The sequence below is a fragment of the Equus asinus genome, chromosome 6, assembly GCF_041296235.1.
Source record: "Equus asinus isolate D_3611 breed Donkey chromosome 6, EquAss-T2T_v2, whole genome shotgun sequence".
Classification (NCBI taxonomy): domain Eukaryota; kingdom Metazoa; phylum Chordata; class Mammalia; order Perissodactyla; family Equidae; genus Equus; species Equus asinus.
Window position 1 is genome coordinate 71,773,746 of NC_091795.1, and position 26,195 is coordinate 71,799,940.

Consider the following 26,195-nt stretch of genomic DNA (forward strand, 5'->3'; position numbering starts at 1 on the left):
AGTCTTTAGGGGAGGAAGTGAAATTCTCTCTCACCCCATTCCAGCTCCTCCGAGGGGGGCTCCAGCCTCTTTGCCCTCCATCATGTGGCTGCGTGTGTTTCTCCGATGTTTTTTATGTTATGTTACGATGTCTTCTGTTGGAGTATGGATGCCCCTGTTCGTTGTATGTCGGAGGGGAGAGAGTCTTGGGAAAGTTCACTCCACCATGATGCTGATATCACTCAAAATAAAATTATATTTTATTCCAGACTTGGTCTCTTCATTCACTTGCTTTGATAGTGGATTCTAGTGGTCCAATGTATCGTGGATATGTGGAACCAACATTGTCTCTAGTTCTTACCTTGCTGTTGACAGTTCCACCTTCACATACAGAAGTTCATCAGTGTTTGGGTAGATGCTTGGGTGCTATAATAACTACTGTTGGCCCTGAACTACAAGGTAAGTAAATTCATCTTAAGTTAAAGGAACTAGGCAGATAATTACTTTCATTTTCCTGAATGTCACCATCATGTTTCTTAAAGGAATCTTGTAATAATAATATTAATTACTATATATTACTATGTACTATGCTTATGATTTACCAAAGGCCTGGAACTCTGCTTTTTACATATGCTATTTTATTTAATCTCTACAACAAACCGATTACTGATGGTGTTTTTTTGAAGTTTTGCACACAAAAAACATTTCTAAATGAAATTTTACTGGAGCCCCAGGAAAACAAAAATGAAAGTGGAGTTCCTTTGCCTTGGAGTGCCATCCGCTTGTCTTCGTGGACTTTTGCCTCACTTCTTTTTAAACTCTAAGGGTCAGGAATGTAGTTTAAAAAAACCGCTGCCATAAGGTAGATAATGCTGTCTAATTTAGCAGTCTCAGAGAAGGTAAGCAACTTGCCTAGGTTTAGTCAGCTAATGAGTAGCAGATTTATGATCTTAAGGCCCATATTCTTATCATGCAATTCAACTGAAATAATTCTACCAATGGTTAAAGTAAACACTCAAGTCAGAAAAATACTGTGAATTTATCCTGAATATATGTCACTTCCAGGGTTTTCCCATTTTCTCTTTACCTTTTCTTTAAAATCTTTTAATGAGTTGAGTTTTTTTTAAAAGCATTTTTTGATGAGGTAGATTGGCCCTGAGCTAACATCTGTGGCCAATCCTCCTCTTTTTTTGCTTGAGGAAGATTGTCGCTAGCGAACATCTGTGCCAGTCCTCCATCTTGCATGTGGGACACAGCCACAGCGTGGCTTGACGAGTGGTGTGTAGGTCTATGCCTGGCATCCGAACCCCCAAACTGTGGGCCGTTGAAGTGGAGCATGCGAACCTAACCACTATGCTACTGGGCTGGCCCCACAGTTCAGCTCTTTATATACATTATCTCTTTTAATTCTGATAACAGTCCTGAGATAGGTATATCTCTCCATTTTACAGATGAAACGCTGAGGCTGAGAGAAGTTAAGAACTTTTCCAGAGTTTTATCTATATAGCCAATGAGTGATTGGAATCAGAGGTGAAGCCCAGATCAATTTCGTTTGCCTGCATTATTAACCAGTATGCTATGTTGCATCCATTCGGACAGATATCTAAAAAAAAAAAAGAAGCAAAAAAAGAAAAGATCTTAAGGAAGAATGCTAGGAACTTAAAAATGTTTTATTTAGACATGTCTCTTTCTTAGACTCAGTGTCCTCTTTGCGAAAATTAACAGTTTTCTTCCAGGCTTCCAGTGAATATCATAAAGTTATGGAAAGAATACATATGCACCTTTCACTAAGCCTGGTTGTTTACCAAAAGCTATCTAATGCAATGTTTGATGAGTTAATGCTTATTTTAAACTAGATGTGACTCTTAGCGACTCTGATTTCCTTGTTTGGTCTTTATATGTATATAAAATTGTTTTATTTTACATTGGTAAAAATTTTAAATCATCTATATTTAGCAATTAAGACATTTTTATATAGACAATGTACAACACTACAATTTATTTTTCCTGTCTGTTAAAGTTGCCATTAATCTTGTTAGGAAAATAGAATTTGAAGTTACTGTATTGTAGAAGTGATAATATTGGTTAAAATAGAGAACCAGAGAACAAAGAATCTTCTGGCTCTTTCAAATAAAACAGTGACGGGTTTAAAAATAATATAGTTTATCTGAGAATAAATATAAACCCAGCTAAATCCAAGAGAGGTATATTATTGTCTATATGCAGTCATGGTTTGAAATCATTTCTATGGACCTTGTATACTTTTGTTTTCAAAACAATCTGAATAGTAATCAGAACGAGGTGTTACTTATAAGATAATTGATTTCTAGGAATATTTTTGGTGATACTAATAAAATAATTGTATTTTTACATTTTCTTTTATTTTGCTGCTAGGGAATGGAGCAACAATTTCCACAATTCGTTCTTCTTGTTTGGTGGGTTGTGCAATCACCCAGGACCATTCAGATTCTCTCGTGCAGGCAGCTGCCATATCTTGCCTTCAGCAGCTTCACATGTTTGCACCACGACACGTCAATCTCTCTAGTCTCGTTCCTAGCCTTTGTGTGAGTATAAAGCTGTTTCATTCAGTTTATTTAGGGAGCCTCCAGTGTGTTTCCCAAAAGATCAAACTAGACCAAAACAAAAAATATAAGTTTCCTGGATTGTGAATTCTAGGGTTTCAGTTTCACTAGTCATTATGACTATTGGTTTCATTCACTGGTTTTCTTTTTTTTTTTTTTTTTTTTGCTGGGAAAGACTCACCCTGAGCTAACATCTCTTGCCAATCTTCCTCTTATTTTTCCTCCCGAAAGCCCCAGTACATAGTTGTGTATTCCACTTGTAAGTCCTTCTAGTTCTTCTATGAGAGCTGCTGCCACGGCATGGCTACTGATAGACAAGTCATGTGGTTCCATGCCTGGGAACTGAACCCGTCCTGCCGAAGCGGAGCATGCCTAACTAGGCCATCAGGGCTGGCTCGAGCGTATTTTCTTAGCTACAATTCTATTTAATTTTAATTAAGTTAAACTTTTATAGTGTTTTGCTTCATATCTATTTGATCATTTGATTCTTTCCACAATTGTGTAAGATAGGCAGGGTGGACATTGTCCCCATTGTACAGATAAAAAGGCAGAAACTCTGAGAGACTAAGTGACTTGTCCTTCCCATCTCATATGACCATGCTTAAGCTTTCCAATTAGAGGATGTTTGAAAGTTCCCGAATGTCTTTATTTTCATGAACAGAAGCAAATAAAACATAGTGTTGAAAAAAATCTGTCATATTTTCTCCTTCAGTTATTTTTTACTTTTTTAATACTTGGTGTAAATTTCATAGGCAATGAATTTTATGCAAATATATCTTGAGTTACAAATGCTAGATTAATATTATATTTATAATATAATAATGCTATATTTTTATTATATAAAAATATACTAGCATTGTGAAGAGGCGATGTATTTCACATAATTATTCCCACCTTTCATCATTTCTGGATGGGATTCTTTCTTAATGTATTACTTCCGTGCTTAAAAAGCAGCATGTGAAACATAGTCTTTTTCTTGATGAATCAGATTTTTAGTAATAATGATAATAGCTAATATTTATTAAGCAATTACCGTGATCACCTACTGTTCTCAGCAAAGTACGTGTATTGTCTTATTTTATTTTCACTATATTTCTGTGAAGAATTACTGTCCCCATTTTATATGTGGGCAAATAAGGCACAGAGAGGTTAAGTAACTTGTCTAAGGTCACACAGGAGTAAGTGACAGAGCCAGGTTTCAAACCCAGTCTGGCAACTGGAGCCAGAGCTCTTAATGATTATGCTAGGCTGCATCATATACTTTACTTCTTGTAGTAGAATGTACTATATTGATTGTTTTAGGAAGTTTTGAGATAAAAAAAATTCTGTACCAAAAGGCTCCATTTTGTAGTTCTTTTCAGGTGTTTATGTTTGCTTGATTTTGTTTGTTTATTTTAGTAAGTATCCTCCTTTGCTTTCAATTCTTTCTCTGTGCTCTACCCCCTAACTTTTCATTCACTACATTTAATCTCTTTGTACTTAAAATATTTTACATGGAAGGGGCCAGCCCTGTGGCCAAGTGGTTAAGTTTGCCTACTCCTGGGTGTGGACATGGCACCGCTCATCAGGCCATGCTGAGGCGGCATCCCACATGCCACAACTAGAAGGATCCACAATGAAAAATACACAACTATGTACCGTAGTCTTTGGGGAGGAAAAGGAAAAATAAAATCTTTAAAATATTTTACATGGCAAAGTTTAGATGTGCAAAAGATTCTTCTGGATTTTCATCTACGTTGTATGATCTTTAGTGCCTAGGTCTTGGGACAGTTATTTTGGCCACTAAAATATTCTTTATGTATTTTATTAGTAGTAGTATTTTTCCAGAAAGCCATTATTTAGCTGTATTTTTAACAACTGAGGTTATTAAATGAAGAGCCTCTTCCCCAGTGCGGTTTTGATATAAATTCATTAGGCAAGTGAGATTACAGCTTTTTAAAAAAAATCTAAAATTGTTATGGTTTACAGGTTCACTTATGTAGCTCGCATTTGTTGCTTCGACGAGCCGCTGTGGCGTGTCTCCGGCAGCTTGCGCAAAGAGAAGCAGCTGAAGTCTGCGAGTATGCCATGAGCCTCGCCAAGAACGCGGGGGACAAAGAGAGCAGCGGGGCTAGTAAGTCATCTCAGCCTTCGGTATTCTTGTCGTTTGAAGGCTTCAGCATTTCAAAGGAATATTACTCATGAAATAACATTTTGCATTGAAATATAGTCAGTATTCTTATTCTTTTAAATAAAATAAAACCATTATCACTTTAAAAATTCCAGTATAGTTTTCTTGGTAATTTCACATTTTTACTTGGTTAAAAGTTTTGTAGCATAAAAAAAATGAATAGCGTTTAGTCTCAGGATACTTCTGCCATCCCTTGAGGGTGTTTGAGCTGTGAAAGGAGGGACTGACTCTGGGGATGTGGCCGTATCTCACTAATAGAGTTTGGAAGAGACATGACCTATTTTGGGGGTACCTGAAGGCTTCCAGTCTTGGACAAGTAGTTAACTTTTTGTCATATAACTTTTCGTAAAAAGGTTTAGGAAAACTAAGCTTTTTCATATAACTTTTCATAAAACTATGAAATACCAGTAGATGTTTGCATAGCAAAAAGTAGATCTTTGCTTTCTTCAGTTCTTTTTGCTTTTTTGAAGGGTTTTAAGTATAGCTTGAATTCATACTGGATCTTCTGGTGCCTCGGGTAGGTGCTTTGGGAAAGTCCAGAGCAAACCAGGCGCAAGCTCCCAGGCATTAACACCCCAAGAGGTCACACAAGATGTGCTTGATTTCCCAGCAGTGGGTTGTGACAGCACGTGAAATGTTGTCCAGAGGGAAGCTTCTTAGAGACTCCGTGCCCAGGGTTTTTATTGGGGGCTGGTCACATAGGCATGGTCTGCCTGGCATGTACCAAAAGTTCAGACTCTCAGAGGGAAAGCAGATGTTCAGCATAAACCATATTGTTGATACAGTTAAGGCACAGTAAGCCACTTTTCTCTGGAAATGGTGGGAGCCCTCCTGAAACGCAATTCCCAGATGGTGAACAAGGGCTAACCTTCAGATCAGGCCTTGCTAAGTAGTCTCAGGCTGCTATGTGAACTCTTCTGTGCATCTGTAAAATCTCCAGGTGTTTTATAAAAGAAGAAATATTAACATATGAAATATCTTTAACCTCCCTTGATTAAATAGTTGCAAGGTAATACAATCATAAGATAGCATTTTTCTTCTATGAAACTGACTAAGATTAAAAATAATTGTTATAACCAGTGTTGGGAGAAGTAGGAATAAAAGGGAAATTTCTTATATTGCTGGTAGAAACGTAAAGTCTTACCAGTTTTCTGGAGGATTTTTTTTGTCAGTATATCCCCAAAGTTTTCAAAATGTGCTTAACCTTGATCTAGTAATTCCCCTTCAGGAATTTATCCTCAATGGTTTACCAGTTACTTCAGTGATTTAATACGTAGTCATGAAAATTCACATTGTAAAAGTATAATTCTTGATATGGGAAAATATTCACTACATACTGCTGAGTGAAAAATAGGCCTCTGTGCCTCATCTCTCCCTAATGTTCTCTTTCCTTGGAACCTTTTCTTTTGACTTTTCCTACTGTCTTTGAATTCCCCTCGCTGTGGCTATTTTCTTCCAACCTCCCCTCTTTCTGTCTTTGGAGTGACTCAGCTAAAAGAGCCACTTCTCAGCCTGCATCCTCTATCTCACTCCCTTCGAGGTTGAGAGGGCTTTAGACTTCTGAGAGCCCAACAGTATTCATTCTTAAGGCTGCCTGTAGTACTACTGCTGTTTATGAGGATAAGAATTTTTTGGATAAAGCAGGAAATTTAACTACTATTGCATAACAACATTACTTTTTGATTGTGTGATTTTTTTATTTAAAAAATTTTTTCATTGAAAAAATTGACATATAATAGCATATTAGTTTTAGGTGTACAACATAGTGCTTTGTTTTTTTTTTTTTTGAGGAAGATTGGCCGTGAGCCAACACCTGTTGCCAGTCTTCCTCTTTTTGTTTGAGGAAGAGTGGCCCTGAGCTAACATCTGTGCCCATCTTCCTCTGTTTTGCATGTGGGATCCCTCCACAGCATGGCTTGATGAGTTGTATAGGTCCATGCCTGGGATCTGAACGCGTGAACCCAGGCTGCTGAAGCGGAGCATGCTGAACTTAACCACTATGCCACCAGGCCATCCCCTGACTTGATATTTTTATATGCTCCAAAATGGTCATCACACATCTGTCACGATACAACCTTATTACAATATTATTGACTGTATTCCCTATGCTATGCGTTACATCCCTGTGACTTATTTATTTTGGAACTAGAGCTTTTACCTCTCAATCCCCTTCGCTATTTCACCCATTCCCTCACAGCCCCTCTGCTCCCCGACCCCGTGGCAACCATTTGTTTGTTCTCTGCATGTAAGAGTCTGTTTCTGTTTTCTTATGTGTTCTTTGTGTTTTTAAGATTCCATATATAAGTGAAATCACATTGTGTGTTTCTTGAAAAGGATTTTCCCTGTCTTTAAATGAACTTTTAGGACACAATCTGTTTATAATTTATGTTCTGGCTTTATAGATTTTTAAAAATCTGAACTGTAAGACTGAATGAATTTCCATTTGTTCTTCTGACAAATATAGCAATAATGTTTTTGGCTATTAAATTAAACCTATTTACAAACATGTCTTGTTCCCACACTTTTTCTTGTTAGAATCAAATATATATTTATATTTCCTGGAGATTTGTTTAAAATACCTCAGAATAATTGATCGTAAAGCTCACAGTTTTATCTTCATCAGATTAAATTCTAATCCTAAAGATATGTAAATTGGAACCATAAATTGTATATATAGCTAGGCTTGTTTTGTTGCAATTGTGAATTTACATGTAAGCCTTAGTCTATAATATAATTGTTACCTATAGTATACAACAAAATCTTAAACAAGTTCCTTTGTGAAAATTGCTTTGCTTTTCAGATGTCAGTCCTTTCGCCCCTGGAGTTAGTGCTCGAAGTGATATCCATTGCCGGCACCAAGGCGTTAACATAACAGAAACTGGCCTCGAGGGGCTTCTGTTTGGAATGCTAGACCGGGAGACAGACAGAAAATTATGTTCTGATATTCATGATACTTTGGGACATATGCTTTCATCTCTGGCTGTAGAAAAGCTTTCCCATTGGCTGATGCTTTGTAAAGATGTCCTAGCAGCTTCTAGTGGTATGTATGTAATATAAAAAACGCGTTCTTAAAATAATGAAAATTATTTTACTTCTGATTTATATATCTATATATACATATATATACACAGATATAGATATAGACACATATAGATATAGATACGATATATAAACTTGAGCTTACATTTAAAAATACTAATAATTTTTCATCTATAAATTCCTGTAAAAATGTTCAACGTTAGATTACATTACAAACTAATGAACTTTCTTTAGTTTTTCGAAAGACTATGTTCAAACTAAATTTTCATATATAAAAATCCTGGGTTACACTGTAATAGTGTGTAAAACTAGAGAAATATGTACTTTTATGTTATCTTTTCCTTGGTTTTTTTTGAGGAAGATTAGCCCTGAACTAATGTCTGCCGCCAATCCTCCTCTTTTTGCTGAGGAAGACTGGCCCTGAGCTAACAACTGTGCCCGTCTTCCTCTACTTTATATGTGGGACTCCTGCCACAGCATGGCTTGCCAAGCAATGCATAGGTCAGTACCCGGGATCTGAACTGGCGAACCCCAGGCCACCAAAGCAGAACATGCAAACTTAACTGCTGCACCACTGGGCCAGCCCCTCTTTTCCTTGATTTTTGATTGATTATTTTCTTTAAAAAGCTTGGCAATTCTACTTTCAAAGGACTGAGAATTTAGTCTTTTTTTAATTGTCTTCTAACATTAATGCTATTTCTGAAGTATCATTTTGCTATATGTGAGGTGGTTATAATTTGTTTCCATTTTTATTATAGATATGAGTACTGCCACTCCTTTAAGTAGTGGGAAAGATGAAGAATCTGAAAAGAAAGATGAGATGGACGATGATACCATGTTCACCACGCTAGGCGAGGAAGACAAATCCAAGCCCTTTGTGGCCCCTCGCTGGGCCACTCGGGTGTTTGCTGCCGATTGCCTGTGCAGAATCATCCATCTGTGTGACAATGCGGACCAGGCTCACTTTGACCTCGCCATGGCACGTTCTGCTAAACTGCGAAACCCTACAAGTAAATCTAAAACCAGTACTTCTTTCCCCAAAGTATTGTTCTAGGTTTGAAGTGTTTTACTGCTAAACATGCTTTCAATTCATTTACTGTCAGTTCCCTTGCCTTTTATCTTTGTTTTCTCTCCCCTACACATAACACCCATCTTCTCATTCATATTTTGAAGATAAAGTAAAGAAGGTGGTCCAAAGATAGATCAGATAGATCAGATAGATAGATAAGATAGATAGATCAGATAGATCAGATAGATAGATCAGATAGATAGATCAGATAGATAGATAGATCAGATAGATAGATCAGATAGATAGATAAGATAGATAAGATAGATAGATCAGATAGATAGATAGATTAGATAGATAATACATGTATCTTAATCATTTGTCCTGAGGATAATGATGGCAGTAACTTATGTTTTCTTAGTACGTTGTCCTAGTTTTAGTGCTTCAGTGTAGAAGAGATGACAAAGCCTTGAGGTGCATAAATAGAGTTTTGCAGTCATGAATGCTATGGCAGATTTCAAACTCTCAGATTTCAGAAATCCTCTTGAGTATTTTTAAAAAGGTAAAACTATTTATTACTGAAACCTCTCACTGCTTTTTATCTTTTATAAGCTTTTTATACTACTTATCCCCTGGATCAGATATCATAGGAAATTTACAAAGAGATCATCAGATCATCAGGTCCAGTATCTTCATTTTATTGATGAAGAGATCCAGAGAAGCTGAGAGAGGTGGTAGAGTAACAGACTCTTTGTTTTGTACTTTGTTGTCTCTTCATCACCCCTGCCATTTTTTAAATATCTAAAGACAAATTGTATATATTAACAATATTGAAGTCTATCTGTAAAAAATGCCTTTCAGTTTATTTTATTATGTATAAGAAGCATCAGGGCTCACAAATGGATTAAAACACAAACAAACAAAAAGAACGAACAGTGGCACATCATGTATAAAAGGTGAATCTGAATATAGGGTATGAGCAAAGCACATTATGTCCTGAGCACAATATCTTTATTCATCAGATATTTACTAAATCCTATTGTTTGCTACACATTGGGGATACAAAGAAGGAAAAAACACAGTCCATACCCTTGAACAACTTCTAGTCTAGAAGACAGACAGACTTATCACTCAAGTAATTATGCTGTGTCTCAATACTGGTGTGATAGGATACTTGGGGAACATAAAAGAGTAGTGTCAATTTCCTGGAGAGTGAAGACCTTACAGAAGAGGTGATTTTGAACCTGGGTTTTAAAGGCAGAAAAAGGATTTTTCAGGTGGAAGAGGCTGGTTGTATTAGTTTCCTATTGCTGCATAATAAATAACCAAAACTTCGTGGCTTACAACACAGATTTATCACCTTTTAGTTCCCTGGGTCAGAAGATCCAACATGAGTCTCACTGGGCTGAAGTCAAGGTGTCGGCAGGGCAGCGCTCCCTTCTGGAAGCTCTAGGGGAGAATCCGTTTTCATTTCTTTCCAGGCTTCTATATGCCACCTGCATTCCTTGGCTCGTGACCCCCTCTCTCTGTCTTGGAAGGCAGCAACATTGAATCTCTCTGTGCTCCTTCTTCGGTCATCACCTCTCTCCTTGACTACAGCCGGGAGAAGTGCTTTGCTTTTAAAGTCGTATGTAATTAGATTGGATCCATATAGAAAATTTAGGGTCATCTCCCTATTTCAGGGTCCATAACCTTAATCACTTCTGCAAAGTCCCTTTAGCCATATAAGGTAGCATATTCACAGGGCCTAGGGATGAGGGTGTGGACGTACTTGGGCACCGTTATTCTGCCTGTCACGCTGTTTGTTATAAGCAGAGAGAGTAAGAGAAGTTGTAAAGGTGTGGAAGTGGAAGTGTGCATATTATGTTTAAGGAGTAGTGAAGAGCCTTAGGTTGGCTTTCCTTTCTTTGTATTTCTTGTTTTTTCTCATTATTTGTGTCTTGTCCTTTTGCCTGCATTCTCAGAGATCCTCACAAGTTTTTCCTTTATATCATTTATAATGTTTTACTGTTTTCTGCTTTCATAGTGGATCCTCAGTCTGTTTTTGTGTTTTTAGTTTTCCTTTAATTTTTCTGTAATTCTTCCACCTCCGTTATATCATATCCTTTTCACTCTTTGTGGTTTTCTTTTCTTATTCCATGGCAGCTGTTTTTAATTTTTTTGCATCCTGTTATGACAAATGGTATTCTAAGTTTTTATTTTGGTTTTCATAGAAAATTGTTTTCAGAGGATGGCTCCTTCTCTGACTCCTCCGAATCTTTCTTTTCACTGGGTGTATTTTTTTCATAGGCTTGTTTGTTCATATACCCTTGAAAGAGGAGCGTGCTCTCCGTATTTGGAATTTGTTCACAGTGTGTATGGGTGGATTGCCTGTGTTTTCTTTGTTTACTGGGTACTTCACACTGGTAGCTGGATGGTAAGCTGATAGAACAGTTCCCCAACCAAGATTCCAATATCTGAAGTGCTTTATTCTGCTGGACTGAAACAGGATCCTTTCCAACACCCACTGCCTGCCATTCTGAACAGTCATGGCAGGATGTATAAAAAATTGTAGACCCAATGAATGTGCTATATCGGCTCTTCCTGTATCATCCTCATCTCCTTTTCTATCTACTCTGCTTTAGTGTTTGGGAACTACTACTCCCAGAATATAGTAAACCTCCAACAGCCCCTAGATTTCTCCCCATTTTTGAGTTTCTACCCAATGCCCTTTCTCACTCCCCGCCTTGGAGGTCTTGATTTGAGGAAGGTTGGAGGTGGAAAGTGTGTGGCAAATGGTTGGTAGACGGAAACTGGGAGTTAGATGGCAGAGAGTGCACGAAGGATAAATGGGTCTTTCTATTTCGTTTTGGGTTGGCATAATATGAATAGGCCCTTTTAATCCAGTTCCTTCTGCCTTGGAAATTTCCTCCCAAATTCTGGCGATAGTTGATTATACCTAATTTTTATTGATGATGTGTTTTTGCCTCTCTGAGGTGAGGACACATTGTGGGCTTCAAGCCAAAAGTTTTCTTCTCTCCCCTTTACTCCCTTCCCTCAAACCAACAAATATCCTTTTTCAAACTTAAGATTCTAAAATTGGTATTTTAGATAAGCACATGAAAAAATTGGAAGATTCTTTGTCTTATGACCTTCACAATAGCAATAATAACAAAAACCTGGTTAAATAGAAGCTGTTTAGGGATCAGGCTGAGCCACAGAATTGCCACTGCTTCAAAAAGTCTTTGAGAGTCTTGCAGCCTCCTGAAGAACTTGAGAGTCCTTGAGCTGGATAAATTCTTGAATTAGTTTCTGTTGCTATGACTTTAAGTTCACTGATCTTTTCTTCTTTGATATCTAATTGCTGTTAATCTCATCCAGTGTGTTTTTCAGTACAGATATTTTATTTTTTATCTTTAGAAGTCTCATTTGTGGTTTCTGTCTTTTATCTCTCTCTTCATCATGTTCATGCTTTCCTTTTCCTTTTTGAATATAGACAACATATTTATAATAGCTGTTTAAGGTCCCTGTCTGCTAATTCTGTCATCTCTTTCATTTCTGGACCTGCTTTTATTCAGATTTTTTTTTCTTTCCTTGTTATGAGATATATTTTCCTACTTCTTTGCATACCTGGTAATTTTTAATTAGATGCTAGGCATTGCAAATTTTATGATATTAGTGCTGGATTTTGTTGTATTCCTTTAAATAGTGTTGGACTTTGTGCTGGGATGTAGTTAAATTACTTGGTGGTCTTTGAATTCTTTCGAGACTTGCTTTTAAGTTTTAATAGGGGAGATCCAGGGCAGCCTTTACTCTAAGGCTAAAAGGAAAAAGAGTTCTCTTTTCTACATCTTATCCTTATAAGTCTTTTCCAGAGTAGAGGTTGACAAACTATAGCCTACAGTCCAAATCTAGTCCACAGCCTGTTTTTGTAAAAAAAGTTTTATTGGCACACAGCATACCCATTTGTATACATACAATCTGAGATTGCTTTCATTCTACAACAGCAGAGTTGAGTAGTTGCACTAGAAATTATATGGCTGGCAAAGCCAAAAATATTTACTCTCTGGTTCTTCACAGAAGTTTGCCAACAGCTGTTCTAACAGAATTACAAACTCCTTTGAGGAAAGTTATGCTAATTAGTTATTTTGCTTTCAAATGTCATTTTACATCCTATAATGTCACCTATGTTCATGTTGTGTAAAGGTTTACCAGTGTTCTTGAGAGACTATGAATGGAAGCTTGCTTGCTTTCTTTTTTAATAGTTATGTATTTTATTTTTATATAATTTTTTTAATTAAAATATAGTTGACAATATTGTATTAGTTTCAGGTGTTGGAAGCATCTTGAAAGTCTATCTTTGTTGTTTTTAAACATAGTGAACTATGTGGATAAGTGCATATTTGTTTGTTTTTCTTTTTGCTGAGGAAGATTAGCCCTAAGCTAACATCTGTTGCCGGTTTTCCTTGTTGTTTTGTTTTTCTTTTTCTTTTTTTTAAAGATTTTATTTTTTCTCTTTCTCCCCAAAGCCCCCTGGTACATAGTTGTGTATTTTTAGTTGTGGGTCCTTCTAGTTGTGGCATGTGGGATGCCACCTCAGCATGGCTTGATGAGTAGTGCCATGTCCACGCCCAGGATTCGAACTGGTGAAACCCTGGGCCACCGAAGCAGAGCACATGAGCTTAACCACTCGGCCATGGGGCCGGCTGCTTCCTTGTTTTTTTCTTGAGGAAGATGAACCCCAAGCTAACATCTGTACCAGTCTTCTTCTGCTTTATATGTGAGTCGCTGCCACAGCATGGCTGGTGAGTGGTGTGAGTCTGCACCCAGGATCTGAATCTGTGAACCTGGGCTGCCAAAGTGGAATATGCCAAACTTAACCGTTACACCACAGGGCCAGCCCCCATAGGTGCTTTTTTAAAGAAATTTTTTTTGTTCCATATTTTTATGTTATTACCCTTATCTTTGGAAAAGTTTTCCTTTTTGCCTTCTATTGTTATTTTTAGATGACCTCTTGGTACTTCATCTCTCTGACCTGATTCGCATGGCATTCATGGCTGCAACTGATCATAGTAACCAGCTGCGGATGGCTGGGCTTCAAGCACTTGAAGACATTATCAAGAAGTTTGCATCTGTGCCTGAGCCAGAATTTCCAGGTCATGTGATTCTGGAGCAGTATCAAGCTAATGTAAGATATTCTATTTATTTAGAAACTTAAAATTGATCTTTTGAGTGATCATTAAAAGAGCGAAGACTCTGGAGAAATGTATTTGGAACTGCAAACTATTTATTCATGTAGAATGCATATCTCTACTCCTATTGTCTCTTACATAGTTTCAGTCAACACACAGTTGAAGAAAAAAATACAGTCATGCACCACATAACGTTTCTGTCAACAACAGATTACGTATATGACAGTTGTCCCATAAGGTTAGTACCACATAGCCTAGGTGTGTAGTAGCCTATATCATCTAGGTTTGTGTGAGTACACTCTGTGATGTTCACACAGCTATGAATCGCCTAACACATTTCTCAGAACGTATCCCTGTCATGAAGTGATGCGTGACTGTGATATAAAAAACATGTCAGTATTTTTAAGTTGTGATAGCATATTGGTGATTAAACTAGAATAGAAACTCGAGCCTAGGTTTCCAGTCTTGTGTTTAGATGTTTAGCCATGCCGTTTAAAAGATAAAGAAATATTCAAAGAGTGTCGTGGATTGGCTACCATTATTTTTATATGTCAGTAGTTGATAAACATTTCTAAAAATAAAAAGCAGTTGCCCCTTGTAGGCTGAAGAATAATTTAACTTTTAATAACAGCAGTTACAAATATTACTGAAAGAATTATATACTTTCAAAAGATGTTTTTATTTCATTTGAAACAGAGATATACTTCTCTCCTGAAATTTATACCTTTATTTGTGTTCTTCACATGAGGCACAGTAGGTGTAATGCTGGTAATGGTGGGTTCTGTGAAGGCAGAAAAAAACTTAAGTTAGCAAGGAAAGAGTAAACCTTTTTTTACTGTGGTTATTCCAAATCTTGGCTCCAGACACACCACAGCTCTTCTAAAAGCTATGTTCAAATATACGCAAAATAAAAAAGTGTGAATAATGTATAATCCATTTTTTTTCATCATAAGTACAGGTGAAGAAGTTATATTTCTAGCCCAATTTACTATGGAAAACCTGTATACAATTACTTCCAAATACTGAGCCTATCAGAATGAAGGTCTTTTTTTTTTTTTACTTTTTATTTAGAAATAATTTCAAACTTACAGAAATGTTGGAGGAATAGTACAAAAACTGTCTTATAGCCTTTATTCATATTTGCCAATTGTCAGTTTTGCCTCATTTGCTTTCACATTGATTTTCTCTCTCTTTCTACACACATACACACTTTTTTTTCCCTAAACCATTTAAAAGTAAATTATTTAAATCTTGTACCGTTACTATTGAACACTTTAATCTGTATTTCCAAAGGACAAGCACGTTGTCTTACATAACCGCAGAAAAGTTACCAACTTCAGGAAATTCAACATTGATTTACTACATTTATATAATCTTCAAATTCCACTTTTATCAGTTAACCCAGTAATCTTTTTTGTGATATATTCTTGCTTCTGCAGTACAGGATCCGATACCAGCAATTAGTTGATTATTGCAATACCAATGCTGCAGTTAGTTGCCATGTGTCTTTAGTCACAGAGAGGGACTGCTTGATCCATTTCCAAATACTGCTGATGTAGCATCCTTAGTGACTGAATCTCCAACGGAGGGGAAGAAGTCTCGTTAGGAATTGACTACATCTAATTCCTTATTCAGCTCATGCATATTAAATCTATCTAAGAATTTGTGACTGATACTGGCTTGTTAAAACTACAGCTCATACTCCTTCACTTATCACTATAACTATTATAACAGGGGCTGGCCCCGTGGCCGAGTGGTTAAGTTCGCGTGCTCCACTGCAGGCGGCCCAGTGTTTCATTGGTTCAAATCCTGGGCGCGGACATGGCACTGCTCATCAAACCACGCTGAGCCAGCATCCCACATGCCACAACTAGAAGGACCCACAACAAAGAATATACAACTATGTACTGGGGGGCTTTGGGTAGAAAAAAAAAATCTGAAATAAAAAAAAATATAACAACAGTACATGAATTGAATTAATATTTCTTGAGCAACTTTGTTTTAAAGCATCTGTTTTAGAGGTGAAGTGATCTGTAAGGTCTTTTAGTGACTGTGTGAATTTTTAGTACTACTCAGTTATTTAAAGAAATTGATTCGATTACATGAGATTCAACCCATGAGGTAAATACTCTTAGAAATATGTTCAGGAAAATACAGGCAGAAAAAAAAAAAAGACAGTGTTCTGTTATCTCTGGGAACATGTGACTTTGTCAGAAAATCCTGTTTACTATTTAATAAAAACAAAAGAAAATGAATCAAGATGAATTGCCTATTTGGTATAACATTTATACAGATTTGATAATGATAACCTCCTGGAAAGGGAAAGAGAAATGGTTTGGTTGAGTTTATTGTAATGGAAAAGAGACCTGAGGGAGATGTGATTAAAAAGGAAAGGAACAGATATGTGTTTTGTGTGTTTTCATCTCCAAAGACACAAGAGGCTTTATATGCACTATTTATCTTTCAAAATAAAATGCTTGTCTTCATTTTTCTAGGTGGGAGCTGCTTTAAGACCCGCCTTTTCACAAGATACCCCGTCGGACATAATAGCAAAAGCTTGCCAGGTAAGAATAGGGTTTTCTATAGTTATCTTATGTAAATTCATAGATATCTTAGCATTTTGCTTCCAGGAAAGAAGAGAGAAAAATCAAATAATATTAATTTTTACCGTGGAAATACAGCAGTGAAAGTTTCCCTTTTTATTCTGTATCAAATGATGAAGTCGTAACTATTAATCACCTCCCTTTTTTGTCATAGCTGAGACAAAAGTCATAGAGGGACTAAAGTAAAAGTAAGATCGCAAAATCTATAATGATTAAAGAATGCATGGTAATGATAATTAGATATAAAGATTTTTTGACCACAGGTTATGCAAATTCTACAAGTTTCTGCGTATTAAACTATCCTAAAGAGAATTTCACAATATGGACATTTCTTTGCAAAATTAATCCCAGGAGATTGTTCTCACATTATCGTATCTGAAGAGTCACAGAAGCACGTATGTTCTTAACCTTCAGTAACTTGCGCTTTTTCGTGCTTCATTCTGAAAAAGGATCCATCTTTCAGAAAATCAGATTCTTTATCTACTTTCCTAAGATAGAAGGAATCAACTCTCTCCTTCCCAGTTTCCTGGAGCATGGGGCTGTGGGCCATGATTATTGCTTAGAATCCTAACCAAGCTACATGTGGCCTCTGCAGAGAATGTTCTGCTGTTTGCACTGTTAGGTTTCAAATTCTGACTTTGTTCTCCCTGTGGCTGAATGGGTTTGCCTCTTGCTCCCGTTGTTAAGATTTATTTCTCTGAAGCCTTCTGTCTTAATGGTGACCTTCAGAGAAATGAACTCCTTGCACAAACAGCGGACCAGCGAGACACAAGGGAGCCTTGTTTGAGAGGCGTCGTGGCTCATGGTACAAACCTCGGAGTTAGAGTAGGTCATTTGGTTTGGGATACTGACACAAAAACATCAGAAATCAGTCATATATAAATAAATGTATCATGGTGATGTTCCAGAGGATGGTATTTAAGCAGACAAAACTTCTTACAAAGCTCCTGATCATTAGAAAAGCAAAGGCTATTAGAATTTCGTCTTGTAAATGAGTAGTATGAAAATTTCCTGTTACTGAATTTGCCTTAAACTTACTTTTTCTGTGGCCCTTGCTGCTTTTTCTATATGAAATTTCTTCTTTTCTAGTGGTAGGCTTAAATTCTTGACCTCCTATCCTCTGTTTCTGGAAGGAAGCCTGGTTTTGAAACAGGTAGAGCGGTGGGTTGCGAGTTCCTTTCCTTAAGGGACAGGAAGGAGTTGGCTTTGGGCAGATCATGAAACATGGCATCCCAGCTTCTTTACTAGAGTAAATGTCATGTCAAACCTGAAAATCAGGGTAATTCTTAGGTATTATAGGAAGACCCTCAAGTGTAACACAATTGGGGACAGTAATCAATGGGTTAATCAAAAATCATTTAAACCAAGGTTGGAATCATAAAAATAATACATACCCTAAATATTTTACTTCAGCTTAAATTTTAGAAATGTACATTTATTCACCACTCTCCTGATGTATAGCCAAGATTTGTTCTCTGAATATGATTTTGCTGATTCTGCAAATTCTAGTTTCACGTTCTTTAAAGTGGAGAAAGCACTTAGTTTTTTGCAAAGCAAACTTAGTGCCAAATCCTCAATCTTTACAATTTCTCCCAACTTTTAGTTGTATTTCTCCAAAATTTCACCAAAATATTTGTCAAGTCTCTCCAATATGGGAAGTTTAGTTTCCTTAGGAATAGCAACTCTTTATTTTCACACCCATATTTAATCTCTTTTCATTTTAAATTTCATTATATTTGCAACATTATTTTGACTGGCATTTTATTTTGCCTTTGGCCATAATTGATAACAATCAATTTTTAAAAGTCCTTGTTAATTTTTATTAATTTACTTTTGAATTCTTTAAGGATAAGATTATAAAAGAATAAAATAGTTTACATAAATATTTGTTCTCAACTTTAAAACATTTTAAATATAACAACACAGTCCATTAATCGTGATTCAATTTCCAAATGCTCTGAAAACCAAAAGCTTTTTCATAGTTTACTTGCTAGCAAAACCAGAGCTGACTATACTCATTTGGCCCTGACATGAAGCTGACTGAGGCTATAGTATTGATTAATCTCTCTTAGTATGATTCATACTACCATTTCATTACAGAAATATCCATGTGTTCATTGTAGGCTGCTGCCACACATTTAGCTTGGTGTATTCCCTAATGGGGTTCACGTGCCTTATTACCTTTTACCAGAAGGTTATGAATTGTGAAACATGTCTTGGCCCAAAGATTTCAGATAAGAAAGTGAGGACTTGTAATTGTGGAGTTAAGTTGGCACTTTCAGACCCCCGCTTCTTGACATTCTTCCCCTGGCTCCAGTGTCACCACACTTGCCTGGTTTTCCTTTTGCTTTTCTGACATTTTCTTTTCAATTTCTTTCCTTGTTTATTCTTATTCCATTTGTCCCTTAAGTATAACTATTTTCCCTGTGTTCTGTCCTTAAGGCTTTTTTTCATACCTCAGTCCTTGAACAAATTTACCTAATGACATTACCTTTGAGTAGAGGATTCCCAGGTCTACATAGTTACTGTTGACCTTGCTCCTGAAATCCACACCCAAGTTTCCACTGCTGCTGAATATTTTTCCACAAGTCTCTTACTGGTTCTTTAAACTCAGCGTGTTAAAATGTTCACAATCAAAATTGTGCTAACTTCTCATCTCCACCAAACTTTCCTGTTGTGTTCTCTCTCCTAAGCAATGGCATCACCGTCCTCCATTCACCTAAGTTAGGAGCTTTAGCAATCAAAATTTGGCAATCATTGACTCCTCACCCTTTTTCCACGTCTCTGCCCCAAACCCCTAAAAATATTTAATTGGTTTCCAAATCCTGTGATTTCTACCTACAAGTCTCTCTCAGATGATACTCCCTTTTCCTACCATTCCCATTTTGACCCGTCCTCTGTTGGTTAATACTATAATAGTCACTTAACACCTTGTTTACTGTCTAAACACATTCTTTCCTATAGGTGAGTACTTGAGCGATTTTCCTAAAGCACGATTCTAATCCTAATCCCCCTGCTCAGAAGCCTCAGAAACTCATGATTGGCTACCAAAGTCCGAATTCACTTTGCGTGGAATTTAAATTGTACCATAATCTGATCCCAGTTAACTTTCCTAATCCCATTTCTTCTCCTGTATAACTCCCCTATATCTGTATACACGAACCTTCCTGCTGTCTAGACTTTCCCATTTTCCCTGCTGGAATTAGTCTCTTCTTTCATCCTTGTTAAGTGTAAACAAGTGCAATCATAACACATTCTTAGATGTTCATTCAATCTGTGTTTTCTTGAGGACAGGGACTATTTTTTTCCCTTTTCCTTTTTTTTTTTAATCTCTTCCATAGGAGCCACAGTAATCTTTGGTCTGTAGTAAGCAGAAATGTTGTTGAATTGAAGAACTATTCATGACTGAGCTGATGTGAATTTTTTCTGTTAAAATTTTTATCAAATTAGACAATGGAAACATGATAAGTAAATAGTGTTTTGTTTTCCACGTAGGAATACAATGAATTCCATACTTGCCATGGATTTGTTATTAAAAAAAAATAAAGCATAGCATTGGGGGTTTTTTGTTTTATTTTGTTCATTGGTTTTATTTTGTTTCTTCTCTCAAGGAAAAAAATCGTATTTAGTCCATTCTCTTATATGTTAAATGTTTTTCTTTTTGAGGAAGATTAGCCCTGAGCTAACATCTGCTGCCAGTCCTCCTCTTTTTACTGAGGAAGACTGGCCCTGAGCTCACATCTGTGCCCATCTTCCTCTACTTTATATGTGGGATGCCTGCCACAACATGGCTTGACAAGTGGTGCATAGGTCCGCACCCGCGATCCGACCTGGTGAACCCTAGGTGCCGTAGCGGAATGTGCTAACTTAACTGCTGCGCCACCGGGCCGGCCCAATGTTAATTTTCTTATACAAAATTTTTAAACATTTTCTTTGTCTAGGTATGCAGTACATGGATTGGAAGTGGAGTTGTCAGTGATCTCAATGATCTCCGTCGAGTACACAACCTGCTTGTTTCCTCTTTGGACAAAGTTCAGGCCGGAAAAGGATCTTCCAGCCAGCTGTACCGAGAGAGTGCCACAACCATGGAAAAACTGGCTGTTCTCAAAGCATGGGCAGAGGTAACCACAGCCTATTGTTTTTGAATCATTTCTCCATCCATGAAAAAATGTTCTCTACTCCTGTAGTTAGAAAAGGTTTTGTTTGGGGCAGCCCTGTGGCTGAGTGGTTCAGTTTGCGTGCTCTGCTTTGGCGGCCGAGGGTTTCACCAGTTCGAATCCTGGGTGCAGACATGGCACTGCTCATCAAGCCATGCTGAGGTGGCATCCCGCATGCCACAACTAGAAGGACCCACAACTAAAAATACACAGCTATGTACCAGGGGGCTTTGGGAAGAAAAAGGAAAAAAATTTAAAAATCTTTTAAAGAAAATAAAAAAAAATTTATAAAAAAAAAAGTTCTGTTTGAGCCAGTCCTGATGGCCTCTCAGTTAAAGTTGGGTGCACTCTGCTTCAGTGTCCCAGGTTCCATTCCTGGGCACAGAACCACACCACTTGTCTATCATTGGCCATGCTGTGGTGGCAGCTCACATAGAAGAGCCAGAAGAACTCACAGCTTTACACAGCTATGTACTAGGGCTTATAAAAGAAAAAAGATTTTGTTCTATTTTTGTTTTTTTAAAACTGACTTTGGTACGAAATACTTTTTGAAAATCTGTTATTTGCGCTTTCTCACTGAAATACATACACATTTATGTCTCGAACTCTTATCAAACCTTTGAAAATTATTTTTTTTAATCAATTTCTGAAAACTTCTGTATTGAGGAAGGGCTCTCTTTACTTACTATGGGGAAATTAGGCAAGGAAAACCTACAGATATAAATAATAGAAAATATCTTATGACAAGAATCTTTTATTTGATTAAATTTCAGGAGACTTGCCACCCTCACTGATACCAAGGCTGCAGGGGGTTTTTGTTTGTCTGTTTTGATTTTTTTTGGTGAGGAAGATTGGTCCTGAGTTAACATCTGTTGCCAGTCTTCCTCTTTTTGCTTAAAGAGATTGTTGCTGAGCCAAGATCTCTGCCAGTCTTCCTCTATTTTGTATGTGGAACACTGCCACAGCATGGCTTCATGAGTGGTGTGTAGATCTGTGCCCAAGATCTGAGCCCGCAAACCCTGGGCCACTGAAGCAGAGCATGTGACCCCAACTACTATGCCACCAGGCTGGCCCCTGTTTTGATTTTGAATATCTAGTTTTACCTCTTTCATTCCCACAGCCACTTTAATGATAATGATATTGTTTTAAATTCACTTTTCTAAATTCCTGCTGCCACTTGCTTTAAATTCTTATCATCTGCCCTCAGGTATTTCAGGTAACTCTTTATTCCTTCCTCTGCCAATCCAGTGTCTCACTTCCCTATTTCCAGGCTGTCAGCAGCCTGTGACCACCCAGTAGGCAATTGCTGGCCAAAGCATGCAGCATCCAGATGGTATAATTTAGAAAAAGGACCTCTGGGGTTTTGTTTTTGGTTTTTTTTTCCACAGAAGAAAAAATGGAAAAATGTAGAACTCAATAAGATATTGTGGAAGTTGTTTTCTTCTCTGATTTTTAGACTGTAGATCAAGCTGTCTTTCTAATAGAGTATTCCTGAGGTACCCTGCTATCATTTTTACCTTAGACAATTAAAATATTTGTTGTTTACATTGATAACTTATTGATAAAATTTTGGCTTTTTTCAAATTAATGTAAATTTCTAATTTTAGATGGAAAGTAGTGTAAGAAAAAGATACTATAATATGATTGTCTCTGTTTTCTCATTTAGAAATTAATGAAAATTCTTTGTTAATTGTCACATATCTAAATTTTTAACTAAAACTTAGTACTACTTTTTTCTTGTCAGTAGAAATTACTTTGCAGCTGGTTTAGTGATTTTTATTTAAAAAAAAAAATAGCCTTTGGAATTTTTCTTAATTTTCCAACCCCATTCATTAATTTCCCCAACAAAGAAACCGTTATGTAGTTTAATTATCATAAGATCATTTGACAGCTTGTTCTCTGCTGACTTGCATTAATGTGCTTGATTCACCCACCACCCCACCAGGAAATCTGGCATAGTTCAACATAAAAAGCGTTAAGTGTTGAATCAGAGGCCCTAGAACAAGTTCTTCTCTGTAATTTACCATGTTTGTGACATTGGTCAAGTGATTTGATCTCTCAGAGCCTCAGTTTTTTTCATTCCGACATGGAAATAATATCTTCTAAGACAAGGTATATCAAAGGACCAAGCATATTGTCTGGCTCTGAATGAAAGATAAATCATTGCTTTTAAGAAATTACAACTTAACATAACTAAATTAATAATGCACGTTTTTATTTGAAACTCCTTTCTCATTTTGGGGTAACTTGGTAGTATAATTTAATGGTTTGCACCTCCAGCCTCAGCCTTTATTATTATCTAGTAATTCTTTTCCCTGCTTAGTTTCGTTTTTTGTCATTCTCCTCAAATGCCCGCCATATTTTAGGTTTCTCTACTCGAGACCTATCTTTGCTGCTTGTTTTTCGCTCAGAAAATTGAGGATGTTAGCTTTCCAGCTCTTCAGATTATTACTTTCAAATCTTTAGATTTGTGTGAGTTGATAATTGTCCTTTTACCTATCTGACCTTGGGTGAGTCATTTAACTGCTTGTTTTCTAAGCCTGTTTTCTCAACCTTAACATGTGGATAATAATTAGACGCATTTCATAGGATTACAGTGTGAATTAAATGAGGTAAACAATGACATTTACAATGCCTACCACATTATATGTGCAGAAAATGTACCTGCTGTTATTAAGATAATAATTATTTTAGGTTTCCTCTAACCAAGGACTGACTTTTCTCATTCTCTTACCTCCTACTCTCTGATTCATTCCAAAAAAGTGTTATTGAGCATCAGCTCTGTGCCAGGCTAGAAGCTGAGAATACACCTGCTTCACCTCAGGCGCTCCCTGAGATTCAGTCATTCGTTACACAAACCATGGAGTGTTGGTTAGGTTCCAGGCACTGTGCCTAGGCACTGGGCATAGTGAGGTAGGGAAGATAGATCCTTAAAAACAAATTTTAAAAGACATTCCTTCTCAGCACTGTTCTCACCCCTTTATCATTATATTAGTCTTGAGTCCGTGGAAAGCAAAAACCATGCATTATTTGTCATTTTGCCTCAGGTCCTAACTAGTAAGGATTTGATGACTGAATGGCTGAATATACTTATAGTACTTATTTCCTTAAAATGTTGGTATAATAATAAATCTAGGAGAAGAAAACAAGCTTAAAACCACTAGAAAATATTAATGTGATATATTTATAACTTGAGATCCAAAATCCGTACTCTAAAAATGAATTGGTTTCTGTTTCTAAATCATCAGGTGTTAGTATTGCTGGTTGACTATAACTAACCGTTACAGATCATCATGGTGTTAAAGAATGCTCTTCCTCAAAAGTGAAGAGTCATTAAGTTTCCGATAATCATTGCCCAGAACTTAGTCAATTACTGTGCCATAGCTGTCTGCTCATTGTAGGAACAGAGAGAAGACCCTGCCCTCTGGAAGCTTACGGTGTACCTATACACATATATAGACTTCCTCATTTAGTACAACAGAAACAACACTGTGTAGGGGGAAAACAGTTCTCTCAAGATTTTTATCTGGTCCAATTTTCTTTCTTACTTTCTCCCCTTTTTTTTCTTTTTCATTGATGTGTAATTCAGCTTAGTGTTGCCAGTTTCCAAAGCCTAAATGTCTGTACACAAACAAAAGAAAACAAAATAACTTCAACAAAGAAGATTCTTTAAAATTATATTTTAGGAAGTTGCTATCATATATCTTTTTCGTTTACAAAGTGGAGAGAGGATACAGATAATATATGTGGTTAGTAAATTATATTCTTGGCTCAGCTATCTGTTGTAAAGGCTAGATTGCTAAATATCACTGAAGGACTATAAAAGAAGGGGTTTAGAAGGATATTTATGGAAATCCTTTCTCTGGCCCCTCACCCCTCTCAGCATTTTTCTCTGAATGCTGTCTGATTGTGCCTAATAAGTCTATGAAAGTGGAGGCAGGAAACAGGAAGTTATACTCTATGGCAAAAAAAAAAAAAAGAAAAAAACACACATATAAAAGGGGGCTTTGTAAAATAGAACAAGAGAAGCCAGAAGAAATTCAGAGAACCCTACTCAAGTAATGCTGTGAGAGGAATAGGCAGAAGTCAGTTCAAGGAAAAAAGATTGCCTGCAAAGCAGGTGGAATTATTCTTTTGAGGTTACAGGAAATCATGAAGTTGTATACTTTCTATTACCTATACTCAGTTACTTGTTTGTTTGTTTGTTTTGGTTTTTTTTGTTTTTTTGCTTCTTTATTTATTTTTATTTTTCATCTTTTATTTTTATTTTTTTTAAAGATTTTATTTTTTGCTTTTTCTCCCGAAAGCCCCCTGGTACATAGTTGTATATTCTTCGTTGTGGGTCCTTCTAGTTGTGTCATGTGGGACGCTGCCTCAGCGTGGTTTGATGAGCAGTGCCATGTCCTCGCCCAGGATTCAAACCAACGAAACACTGGGCCACCTGCAGAGGAGGGCGTGAACTTAACCACTTGGCCACAGGGCCAGCCCCTACTCAGTTACTTTTGATGATATAACTGTATAATCATAACAACTTAGAATATGTCATTTTTTAATATTATGCCTTGTTATTTTCTCCTCCTGATTATTGTACTAGGTATATGTGGTTGCTATGAATATTAAAAAGGAAGCAGAGTCAAAACCAAAAAGAACAATTAAAAATACTGATGATGATGATGATGATTATGGTACCATAGATGAACTACCACCAGATAGTTTAATAACACTTGTACAACCTGAACTACCAACGCTCAGCCGCCTGTGGTTGGCAGCATTAAAAGACTATGCGCTTTTGACTTTACCAGCTGAATTTGCTAGTCAGCTCCCCCCAGATGGTAAGTACTGCATTTCAGAGTTTTGATTTTTATGGAGTTCAAAGTAGTAATTAAAATTGAATTGGTGGAGTCTAGCAACAACACTAACAATAACATCTTAAATTTCCGTGGACTTAAAGTTGACATTTTCTCTTTTCATGTTCTCCATATTGAATTTGTGGATTCAAATATGGCATTAAACTTATATCTTAACCCAAGCAAAAATGTTTACACTGTTGTAGTAATAACTGTGTGAGCTAGGGTACTCTAAATACCTGTGCATAACAAGTCATCATGCATAACCACGATGAAGTATATTGCTGTGCTGGTGGTCAGTGTACGTATGCAAGGGCAGATGAGGAAGTCCTCAGTTTGCTAGTGAAAACAGGAGGTAGGGAAGAATAGCAGAAGAGGAGTGAAAAAGAAAGAAGAGACAGAAGTCCCTGGCTGTGATAGAAAGAGAAGGTGATAAGGGCTTTAGAAGTTGCTGGCAACAATGAAGTTCCAGAAAGCCTGTGACCACAGCATGGAGAAAAGTAGGGGATATGCCGACATCAGCAGTTGCAGAGGAAAAGCCTGGAAACCATAGCATTGGTGAGGAAGAGACAGGCTCTCTAGTTCAGCAGCTGCAGGAAAGAATCATTTTGGTAGCTTTGTAATGAGGAAAATCTCTTTGG

General features: G+C 36.9%; 1 protein-coding gene across 3 annotated transcripts in view; it reads left to right on the forward strand.

Annotated features, from left to right (window-relative positions):
- Nucleotides 1-26,195, forward strand: part of HEATR5B (HEAT repeat containing 5B) — a 107,849-nt gene that overhangs the window by 50,278 nt on the left and 31,376 nt on the right. For all 3 annotated transcript variants that reach the window (XM_014832858.3, XM_014832859.3, XM_044772237.2), the window contains exons 20-28: nt 249-438; nt 2,374-2,543; nt 4,530-4,674; nt 7,532-7,771; nt 8,529-8,780; nt 13,762-13,943; nt 16,443-16,511; nt 20,492-20,671; nt 25,302-25,539. In XM_014832858.3, the coding sequence (XP_014688344.1) occupies nt 249-438; nt 2,374-2,543; nt 4,530-4,674; nt 7,532-7,771; nt 8,529-8,780; nt 13,762-13,943; nt 16,443-16,511; nt 20,492-20,671; nt 25,302-25,539 (1,666 nt within the window). The remainder of the gene's footprint in view (nt 1-248; nt 439-2,373; nt 2,544-4,529; nt 4,675-7,531; nt 7,772-8,528; nt 8,781-13,761; nt 13,944-16,442; nt 16,512-20,491; nt 20,672-25,301; nt 25,540-26,195) is intronic.